An 11921-nucleotide genomic window follows, 5' to 3' on the forward strand; every position below is an offset into this window, starting at 1 on the left:
TTTTATCTTTTGCCGCCCACAATGACTGACATAATCGGATTTCCCCAAACACTAAAGTTGGTTTTAAAAAGCGGGATGATGGCGATCTTGGCATCACTTGAAGGAAAACTAAGCAAATTGCACTTTAACGCAAAGAAGTGATCTTACATTAGTACTTGTGTCTTTTTAACTTCTTTATACTAAACGTATTTGAGTAGAGCACGGAGTGTAACTGCTAGAATAATGTCAACGAAGACAGTTTACGACGTGGAGAGCGGAAGCGCAATGGTTTTACTGGAGGAGAAGCAGCGGAGGAGCTGGATGGGCAGCTGGTTCTGCGCCAGTGTTGCGCTCCTCACGACCCTCCTGGCCGTGGTCTGTGTGTGCCAGCTGCTACGGACACAGATTGTCGCCGACCCCGCTAAGGTGAGTCGCATCACTTTTAAATGCACACTCTTCATGATTTTGTGTATTACTGCAGAAATCATTCCTGCAAAGAAACAACTGCAGATGTGCAAAGCGGACAGTGTGAATGTAACAGCAGGAATAGAGGGAACCACGTGGGGAAGTAAATATGTGACACATGAAATTCCTCTGGCTTTCGCTAAATACCTGCAAGCACTGGTGAATACCAGGCACTCTCAAAATAAATACAGGATGTGAAAGAACCAAAGCTATACCCTTATCTGAGGAATCAAAATGACTTCATGCAGTTTTCTCTGAAGTAGTTGTGCTGCTTTGGTTAAAGTCTTTTTTAGAAGGTCTGTGAAAGTTTTGAGATGCAATAGATACAGATTTTGACTTTTAATATATGCAAACATGCAAAGTCTGGTTAGGTTGATCAGCAGGGGAGAAACATTCTCTTAGACCATGGAAAATTGACTCCTCAACACAAATTTGAATAGCCATTCATTAGAGGGTGCATGATTGCCAATAAATTAGTGTGAGGATTTCAATTCTTGCTTATTGTAAGCTACTTCTAAAGGTAATAAATATGAAACACTGTCTTGCAAATGATTTGAGTAGTCTGGACTACCCCGATATTGTTTAGGAGAGTGCTCACAGTATTTAAAACTTGCATATGTACATTGTCCTGTTTAGGAACTGGCAGTATGGAGTATAAAGTGAGAACTAGTCCTTCCGAACCCATATATCCAGTTCAGTTCAGGAACTGGCAGTATGTAATGTACAGCGAGATTTCATTCTGGATAACATAGTAGTGCACGACAGTTCAGGCATGCACACATCACATCAACACTAAGTCGCCTGGGGACAATTCAGAGTTGCTGCTTTGGCAAAATGTGTATTTGGTAGGAGAGAATTACCTGGTGCTGGGACGAGGATGGGGGCAGCATTAAAGCTTGGATCAAGGAAAGTAGCCTCATGAGGATAGGGCTGAGAATAAAAAGTTCAAAGTTTACTCCAAAAACGTGGTGATAGCAACGATAAACTTTACAAACTGTAACAATGAACTTTCAAAGTTGGGCATTTTAGCTCAGTTGGACATGAAAAACTAGCCTAGCAAGAGCGAGCAAGGGGGGGTTGCATGTCTGTCATTGTATCCAGAGTTGGATCTTGGCTTAACTTAATGTTGACAATATCTATCTATCTATCTATCTATCTATCTATCTATCTATCTATCTATCTATCTATCTATCTATCTATCTATCTATCTATCTATTTTAGTGCTAATATAAGTAAATGCCTTCCATAAATTTACAGTATGTGTGTTTTGTATATGCTGTGTGCTTTTATTTTATTTTAATTTAAACTTGGTATATTTATACATATATAATAATAATAATAATAATAATAATAATAATAATAATAATAATAATACTTTTTATTTAAATAGCACCTTTTCTATGCTCAAGGTGCTTATATATACACCACACTGAGCTTAATTAGTGTGAAGTGTATCATTTTGTTCATTGAATAAAAGGCATATTAAACATAGATAAAATCTGACACATGGCCTCTGTTCACTATGGAGAACAGCATATAGCACCTTTGTTGATATGTTACCTTTTTTTGGGGATAAACACAAAACTATGTGATACTTATTTATGAAATTAAGGTAAATACCAAATGGAAAAGACTCAGAAACATAAAGATTACACAAAAACAAATATGAAATAAGGTCTTGTCTCATTTGTTTAATATAAGACAAACTTTAATGTCCTTGATATTGTGCACAAGCTGACAGTTTGCAAGACTTTGCTTTCTTTTAAACTAGAGTATATAGCTAAGAGTACACCTTCATTACTAAAGATTCAAACAGCCTAGTGGCTGAACAAAGAATCATTACGTGTGTTCATTTTTTTTTTTTCCACTGCCCACCCCAAGCTTTAAACCCTCCAAAAGCTACCTTTTTATTGTCAGTGTGACATTCAAACACATATTTTCAGCCTCTGCACTAAAGTGCAATTAAATCTAGTCTGTTGTAAATACTTGCAGATGAATATGTTTCCTGTTATAATATGTAGGTGAGCAAGAGTTTATTCAGAAGAGCAGTGACCACAAAGTTTAAGAAGTTCTGTTCTGATACATTACTTTTTTCTGATTCTTTCAGCTAATTATTTCTGGAGGACACTGCGTAGTTTAAGTAGTTCAGTTGTGTCTACTCATTTAAACTGAGTGCATTTGTAAATTAAACTGGTTTTACAAATACTGTGGTATGGAAGTTTTAAAACTTATATTTTTTCTCTTGTAGACTTTGGGTTTTGAGGAAGAGCACCTTGAAGCACCTGGTGAGTTTTATTAATTCTTTTTAATAATACAGTCTGCTTTTTCATTTGACTTCCAATCATGCAATAAGAAGGAAATCCATGCAGTGTAGGTCATAGTACACTTTTGAGCATTTTCTTTTTCTTATCAACTGTTCATTAGCACTGCTGTCTTATTTTACCTGCCCTTTTCAAACATGCACATTCCTCCTTTTAACCAAAGTGTTAACAAAGCCTGTATACATGAACACTGAACACTACAATCCAGCCAGACACATGCTTCATGATGTCAACAGACAGGTCTAAATATTTATTGACTTGGGGAAACCCCTCCATTTTTTTTTCTCTCAAGGATACAAAGATGATGAAAATGTGACAATTCCATATAGTAGTCTCTTTAACCTGGACTTAAAATTGGATCTGGAGTCTGATAACATATACAAATGTTCATTCTCATTCAGATTATATAATTATAATCAGGAGAAAAACAATCAAGTTAAACGTTCTAATAAATGAGACCTAAATCCTATAGTGTTCACGAATTTGATTCTCTACCCACTTCTGATGATGTCACTCTCCTATGGAACAAAAGCCAGACATATTTCCCATGCAGGAAATTCCCCTGGGCCCGTGGCCTTTAAAATTCCTTGAGCATACACTCTTTTTTGAATAAACTGACTTTATGTAAATAATAATAATGTAGAGTGACGTAATGACTAGTCTATTTTAAGAAAAAGTTTAATTTACATTTGCCATTTTTATGATTTACTACATGTTTTGAATCTGAAAATGATCTATTTTAGGCTGAAGTTAACATCGTCTGTCTTTTTTCTAATTTTCAGTTTACCATAAAAGATCAGTAAAGCAGAATGCTATTGACTCTGGCAAACCAGCCACACACTTACAAGGTAAGATATTTAAGAAAAAACTTAGTTTTATTATATTATTTTATATATATGTATATATATATTATATTAATATTAAATTCATTTTCAGAGCAAGGGTGGCACGGTGGTGCAGTGGTAGCGCTGCTGTCTCTCAGTTAGGAGACCTGGGTTCACTTCCTGGGTCCTCCTTGCGTGGAGTTTGCATGTTCTCCCCGTGTCTGCGTGGGTTTCCTCCGGGCGCTCCGGTTTCCTCCCACAGTCCAAAGACATGCAGGTTAGGTGGATTGGCGATTCTAAATTGGCCCGGGTGTGTTTGTGTGTGTCCTGCGGTGGGTTGGCACCCTGCCTGGGATTGGTTCCTGCCCTGTGTTGGCTGGGATTGGCTCCAGCAGACCCCCGTGACCCTGTGTTTGGATTCAGCGGGCTGGAAAATGGATGGATGGATTTTCAGAGCATTCTTTTTATGTGCTGGTAATTTTCAGAATGAATAATTTTCATTTAAATGTAAACGTCAATGTAAATGGATAACCTTATAGCAGGAAAGGGGGAATAATTCCATGTTACTCAAAAAAAATGAATACGTTCATAAATAAACCATCCAACCATTCATATCTAAGCCAAATTATTTCAATTACGGGCTTATCCCAGCAGCGCATGATACAAGACGGCATCAGTGTTTCATAGGATATACTCATTCATACCGCATATTACCAATTTTGTATCTTCAGTTAATCTAATTTCCATGTTTTGGGGATTATAGAGTAAGAATGGAGTACTGGAAAAAATACTTCGATCAGAAGGTGAATGTGGAGACCCTTCACAACAATTGAATGTGAACCCAGTGTCCTCTAAGCTGTGAGTCAGCAACACCATGCACTGCACAGCTTAACTCACCAAATTTAAAAAAGCATTTGTTTTTAATCTTTAGAAGCAATTCTGTCACATTAAAGATCATATTTTGCATTTTTACTTGCCTCATGTGTTAAAGGTGGTGGAGTTTCCCACACTATCAGAAGGTCTAAACAAGTGACTTTTAAACCCCCTGCTTCAGCAACATAGTAGCTGGAGAAGGATGTGGTTACCTGCTGGAATGTTAATAGTTTTCATAGAAGGTCTTAAAAAAGTAAATTTTAACTTAGGAGGATATCTCTACGTAGTCTTTAAACTAAACGTGTTTCAAGTAAATGAAGATTGCACACAAAGATAAGCACATAACATAACAGGTAGTTGCATGCTAACAACTCTCATTTTCATGCTTCTTTTTATTTTTAACAAAACAATATACAGTTGTTACTTGAGATTGAGGTGGCCTTTCAAATTGTTGCAATTGTATTAGTTTACAGTATATGAGGGTGAGGAATTATAACCATGTTTTAGTCATTATGAAAAGCCTCAAATTAACATTTTCTGCTCTTTAACCACAGACTGCACTCATTCGATCTAAACAGGTCAGGTTTCATTTTCTTTCGTCTCTGAATTATCAGATTAATTTCCCCATCTCTGCAGCCACCGCATTAATTGTAGTAAAACTGCAGCTGCCTCCCCGACAGCCCGCCCACTAAACCCCAAATGCATCCTGAGTTGCAGCATTTGAATGGAGAAAAGCAAATACAAAATAATAGCATATCATTCTCCAACCAGCTTTACCCAGTTTTGGGTGGTTGGGGGCCGGAGCCTGTGTTATGATATGTGGGGCTAATTGTGCTCACCTTCGTTCACTTGTTAGATTGTAATCAGCGGCTTTCACAATTTAATTCTCATTGAGGAAACCACATCATTAAATTCTCTAAATGTTTTCACTGTTTTAAATTGGCTCATAATTTAAATTCCAGGTTGTACTGTTATTATTGCAGCTGTGCTGTATGGAACAGATTATTCTAGCACTGAAACATTAATTAAGACAAGTCTGAAATTCATTAGAAACTAATTAAAATGTTTTTAAGACTCTAGACTGTTAATGAAAGACATAATGATCGCTGGTTGTGTTGGATTCTCCACTACTCACAGTATCACTAATTCAAAGCCTGGTCAGCTGTCTATTTTTTTTAAACCTCATTCATTTATTTTGCATTTTCTCTTTTTATTCAGCCTCCGTTTCAGATGCATCAGAACTTCACTGGAGGGACAACGTGGACCAGGCATTCCACGAAAATGGGCTGACACTGCAGGGCAACAGTCTCCTTGTCCCCAAAACAGGACTGTATTTTGTATACTCTCAGGCATCATTTACCGGGGACTGCAAGGATGGAGAGACGGAATACTTGTTCCTGAGCATTCAACGTAAAGCCATTTCCTACTTAGAAAACCGGCCGCTCCTGAGTTCAATGAAGACAGTGTGTGGTGATGCAAAGGATTCTAAAGATGTGTGGTTCAAATCAATCTACCAAGGTGCAGTTTTCAGGCTAGAAAAAGGTGACCTTCTTGAAACCCATATTTCTGATGTGAGCAAGCTAGATACCGCATCTGGGAAAACATTTTTTGGGGCCTTTCACATATAAGAAGAGGTCTGTGTGAACTAGGTTTGCAGATTCCGTTAGAAAAATATTGATATACAATATATCAATATATATGCTGCCTAAAAAGGGTTAAATGGGGTAAACTAGGCTATTTACAGTATTTATGTGTTATAGTTATTTATTATATTTATTATTGGCATAATTTATTCAAACTGTTTGAAAAGAAGAATGTAAACGGGTATGTTAATTTATTTTTGTATTTATTTATTTATATTTATTTATTTTATTTATTATTTCAGGGTGCATTTGTGTAATGTAAACTGAAATTTTTGTGTTTGAAGTATTTTTGTTTTTTTAGAAATCTAAGATTGACTTTTAAGAGTGCTGTATTAATTTATCACATTAGGAACTGTATGGATGTGACAGAGAAAAATCCATCTTCCAATCCGTTTTCTAAACCTGCTTATCTAGAGTCTATCCCAGGAAAAACCAATCAGAAGGCAGGAATAATCCCTAAACAGGGTGCCAGCCCTTCACAGGGCGAATACACACACATACACACATCACAGGCCAATTTATTTTTGCCATTCCACCTAATTACATGTGAATGTGAGAGAACATCGGAGCACTCGAGGAAACCCACGCAGACACAGGGAGAATGTGCAGACTACACATATAGAGAAAATCAGACAATAAAAGAGACAAGATATTAACTTTGGATGTAGCTAAGATTGAGAAACTGCTTCTCTTACGTATTAATGCACTGCTGACTGAAAGATGAAAATTTATAAATTAGCTTTAGAAAAAAATAATTTGGGGGGAAAAAAAATAGGAATTGACTGATTCTCTCCCCTGAAAACTAGCTGCTTCTATATTTCTGAGGCACAAGTATATAGAATACTTTAATACGAATCAGTCTTTAAATTTTGATACAGCCATTTTTACTGTGTTAATATCAAGCAGTTTACATAATTATATAAGGAAATTAATTTCAAGTAGTTTTGAAGTGCTAATATTTAAATTGGCATCACCTATCAAGTATTTTACAAATGCTACTGCTCATGTGTATGGCAATATTGAAATTTGTATTACTGAAAGACATAAACTTAATTTTACATTACTTCTGGGGTGGCACAGTAGAACGATGAGTGACATTGCTGTTTCCCAATACTTGGGCACCAGTCTGATTCGTGGCCTTTGTTCCTTTCTATCCAAGGATTTCCTTGACTAAGGTGGTTTTGGTTCAATGTGACCCTGTAATTGATAAGCAAGTTCAGAAAAGGAAGAGCTGATTAAATCTCTTAATCAAAATATTGCAGTTTGAAAAAAAGAGTTTCTTTTGTGAAATTATGCTGCTTACATTTCACATCTTTGCTTGATATAAAGCAAAAGTGATGTGACATTCAACTGGTACAAGATGCTTCTTGATGAAAATGTTCATTATAAAACTCGTCTATGAATAATTAATTTCCTTGGAGAGCTGTAATAAAATGTTTTATATTAAAACAGTTTTCAACAAGAAATGTTATAGTACATATACTAAAGCACTATTTATGATATGTTGCATTTGAAACAATTTATATGTTTTACCTATGTTTTAATAAAAGAAGTTTAATTTTATATAACCTATATTTGATTTTTTTCTCATTTAAAACCATTAACATTACATTTATTGTTCATTATGTTTTCAGTAGCGCAGTCACTGTCACATACTCAAGTTATGTTAACAAACAACAACTTTTAGAAACAAAAAATTTGAAAAACGTAAAGTATCATCTACAGCTTTTACAAGTTAGCCAACACAGTCAAGTAGTGGTTAGCAATACCTCTTCACCCTAAGATGGAGTTTCACACATAGATGATGATTAAGTGGAGTTTTTCTTCAGGTTTCTCAGATTTCATCCATATTCTAAAGACATTTTTCAGGTTGATTGAGGATGCAGAAATTGACTCCATGAAATCGAGTGTTTCACATGACTGGGCCTCGTGAAGGACTGTGTGATAAACTAGAAAAACAACAGTTTATTCATGCAAGCCTTGTTTATTGTTGCAACAAAAAAATGTAAACACTAATAAACGACCACTGTCATGGTTAAGAGAAGGCCACAGCCTGTAGAGTACCAAAGTTCTATTTCTATCTCTCAGATGTAGGTCCCACAATAAATTGTGTCAATAAATGGACGCTTGATGGTGCTGTTGCCCCGTGAAACCCAACAGACAGATGCAGACACAGGTTTAAAAGCACCAAGAAGTATTTTAATTTTCTTCTTTAAAATGCCCCAAAGCACCTTCACCACAATAAACAGGTAATAACTATAATAATCACACAATACTGAACACAACAATTCTCCTCCTCTCCTCCCCGCAGCTCTGTCACACTCCCTCCCAACTCCGGCTTGCTTGCTGGGTCTCCACCAGTCCTTTATATAGTCCTTCACCCAGAAGTGCTTCTCCTCTTCTGTTCACGTAACTTGTCAGCACTTCCGGGTCAGATGAAGGATCACATTTTTCTTCAGCCTGGAAGTACTTCTGTCCTTCCGTCCTCATGACTTGGGAGTACTTCCAGGCTATATTGGAAACTGAAATCCCCTTGTCTTTTGACAGCTCCTTCTGGTGGCACCCACGACACCCAGCAGGACAGTGTATCTGAACTCCATGTCCCATAGTGCCCTGCAGGAATCCGGGGTACCACTGCACTCCAGGGAAGCTGCCATCTAGTGTCTTGGGGAAAGTAGTGTCGGCAAGTCGCTGCCTTCCCCCATCCCTCTATTCCATCTATTGTTACGAGCCATCCAGTCCCTGTACAGGAGGAGCAGGAGCTTGGTCCCCATTGTCAGTAATAAGTCGGACTCGTTTCCTGTTGAGGTTGGACTCCGCCAGGACTGCCCTTTGTCACTGATTCTGTCCATAAGTTATACGGACAGAATTTCTAGGTGCAGCCAAGGAGGGGAGGGGGTCTTGTTTGGTGACCTCAGAATCTCGTCTCTGCTATTTGCGGATGACGTGGTTCTGTTGGCTTCATCGGACAGTGACCTCCAGCTCTCACTGGAGCGGTTTGCAGCCAAGTGCGAAGCAGCGGGGATGAGAGTCAGCACCTTTAAATCCGAGGCCATTGTTCGCAGCCGGAAAAGGGTGGAATGCTCTTTCCGGGTTGGGAGCACAGTACTGCCTCAAGTGGAGGAGTTCAAGTATCTCGGGGTCTTGTTCGCGAGAGAGGGAAGAATGGAGCGGGAGGTTGACAGACGGATCGGTGCGGCATCCGCAGTAATGCGGGCTCTGTAACGGTCCGAGAGAGAGCCGAGCCAAAATGCGAGGCTGTCAATTTACCAGTCGATCTTCGTTCCTACCCTCACCTATGGCCACGAACTTTGGGTAGTGACCGAAAGAGCAAGATCGCAGATACAAGCAGCCGAAATAAGTTTTCTCCGTGAGGTGGCTGGACTTTCCCTTAGAGATAGGGTGAAGAGTTCAGTTATCCGGGAGAGACTCGGAGTAGAGTCGCTGCTCCTCCGCATTGAGAGGAGTCAGTTGAGGTGGTTCAGGCATCAGGTTAGGATGCCCCCTGGACGCCTCCCTGGGGGGGTGTTCCGGGCATGCCCCACTGGGAGAAGGCCACGGGGCAGACCCAGGACACGCCTTGGGGTCCTCCCAGAGGAGCTGGAGGAGGTGGCCGGGGAGAGGGAGGTCTGGGCTTCCCTGCTTAGGCTGCTGCCCCCGCAACCCGACCTCGGATAAGCAGTGGATAATGGATGGATAATGGATGGATGGATACGAAGGGCAGCAAAACTGAATTTTTCATGTACTTTTTCACCAAATAAATTGACTGTTTGCAATAATAGATGGCAGCATTTTATATCAGATCATCTTTGTCTCATATGTGCATTAAAGGCAGAAATGCACAAATGTGCATATCTCTTTTTGATCACACCACTTAGTATGCACAGTTATTTTCCAGGACCCTTTACATTTGAAGGCTGCAGCATGTATGCAACTTTGTCATAAGCATTTCATGCACATAGAAAAGTCATAATATTAATAATAATGTAGTGAAATGTGGTGTCAGTTTGTTTGGCTAGCAAGGATTTAAGCTGCTTTTCTTGGCTGAATTAATGGCTCACTATCCTAAAAAGTTTTTGTTTCGTTTACTCATCTGTCAGTTCTACTGCTGTAGACAAGATGGCTGTGCAAATTCTTCTCTTTTATAAAGTGCAGCTGTGCAGGATTTTGATGGCTCTTATATTTAAATAACAGTTACCAGAGTATTACTGTTATTTTTTTCTGCCTTTATTTGTTATTAATGTTGCATCCATTAACATAATAATAACATATATATAATAAAAGAAAAACTAAACTCAGGTCTCACCTAGAATTGTTAACTTAAGTTTGTGAATATTTACCTATTTTTAATTTGAATATTAAAGCATTATTTTTTGGCTAATTTGATGGCACTAGTAAATATGGGACTCAACTAGAGCTACCAGCCTGCATAGATGAAGTTATCAAAAACTGGATTTCAGCCTGGGTGGGAGGATCAGTAGGCGGGGTTGTCCTGGTGACACATCCATTGTACAGGATTGGTTTGGTGAAAGTGGGGGGGCCCAATATGATGTCCTTTCATCCATCATCTCTAGCGGCGATCCTGGTTATACTTTTACAGATTAAAACATGACATCGCAAGAGAGCCCTGTGATGGACTGGTGCCCTGTCCAGGGTTTGTTCCTGCCTTGTGCCCTGTGCTCTGGGATAGGCACTGCCACCCCCACCATGACCCTGTTCAGGACTAAGCAGGTTAGAAAATGAATGACTGACTAACAAAGTGAGAGAAGAGTATGATGTCTGCATCAAGCTGGCTAGTATGGATAGAAGAAGAAAAATGGAATGGTGACCATTTTGCTTTTAATGGTATTGCTTGGTAATTACTACAAATATTGTGGTATCTCAGGTAGCCACTGACAAGTCTTTGGGGACTTATTTTAGAACTGGTAGCCATTATTTTATCTGAGGGCACAGAGAACCTTCCAAGGGAGATGATTATCTGGGCTGGGTTGCAAACAAGGGAAAGTGGAGTTGAAATGGAAAGCCTGCTAAAGAGACTGGACAGTTACAGAAAAATTGATAGAAATTTTGTATTGGGTTTTAGTCTTTTGGTTTTGTTCTTGTGACTCACATGGCAGCCAGCAGTAAAGAGCTATTATTATTGCAGTCATAAAAATAAACCCTGCGGTGGGTTGGCACCCTGCCCGGGATTGGTTCCTGCCTTGTGCCCTGTGTTGGCTGGGATTGGCTCCAGCTGACCCCCGTGACCCTGTGTTTGGATTCAGCGGGTTGGAAAATGGATGGATGGATGGATAAAAATAAACCATAGGCTTGGGTGTACCCCAGTAAACTCTATGTGACTTCATTATCCAAAACTGTCTTCATATTATAGACCGGTAACTTTACCTTGTGGATTATTTTGCATCAATAAAACTTACATTTCCTCCCTTTCTTTCTTGATAGTGAAGAAAACACAGAATGCTAAATAAAAAGTTCATCTGAAGAATAAGCATATACAAGTTTTTGCCCACCTCTGCAATGTTCCTCCAGAGGCACTCAAAGTGAATTTAGGTCACAACAGGAAAACACAGTACTGTAGTTACTTTTACATTAAGGAGGAATGGAAATAATGACAAAAATACCTGAAACAGAGAATGTGGCCGAGAAATATGCAGATAAATAATAAAATGTGAAATTCAAAATATTCCACTTCCCCAGCTTCTTATTATTGCAAAGATAAGAGATTCATGGTTCACTTGAAAAGGAAGACCTTTCTGTTTATTTTACTGTTTCAAGTTGGCTTTATTCTAAAATTCACACAGCATGTGGAACTTAAT

The 11921-nt window shown here is 38.7% G+C and overlaps 1 protein-coding gene across 1 annotated transcript; it reads left to right on the top strand.

Annotated features, from left to right (window-relative positions):
* The first annotated feature begins 222 nt into the window (after positions 1-222).
* On the top strand, positions 223-6162 carry LOC114658170 (lymphotoxin-alpha-like). Its single transcript, XM_028810545.2, has 4 exons — positions 223-405; positions 2693-2729; positions 3548-3613; positions 5681-6162. Exons 1-4 carry the CDS (start codon positions 223-225, stop codon positions 6088-6090), a joined length of 696 nt encoding a protein of 231 aa, XP_028666378.2. The 3' UTR covers positions 6091-6162.
* The last annotated feature ends 5759 nt before the right edge of the window (positions 6163-11921 follow it).

The sequence above is a fragment of the Erpetoichthys calabaricus genome, chromosome 1 (genome assembly GCF_900747795.2).
Source record: "Erpetoichthys calabaricus chromosome 1, fErpCal1.3, whole genome shotgun sequence".
In the NCBI taxonomy this organism is placed as follows: domain Eukaryota; kingdom Metazoa; phylum Chordata; class Cladistia; order Polypteriformes; family Polypteridae; genus Erpetoichthys; species Erpetoichthys calabaricus.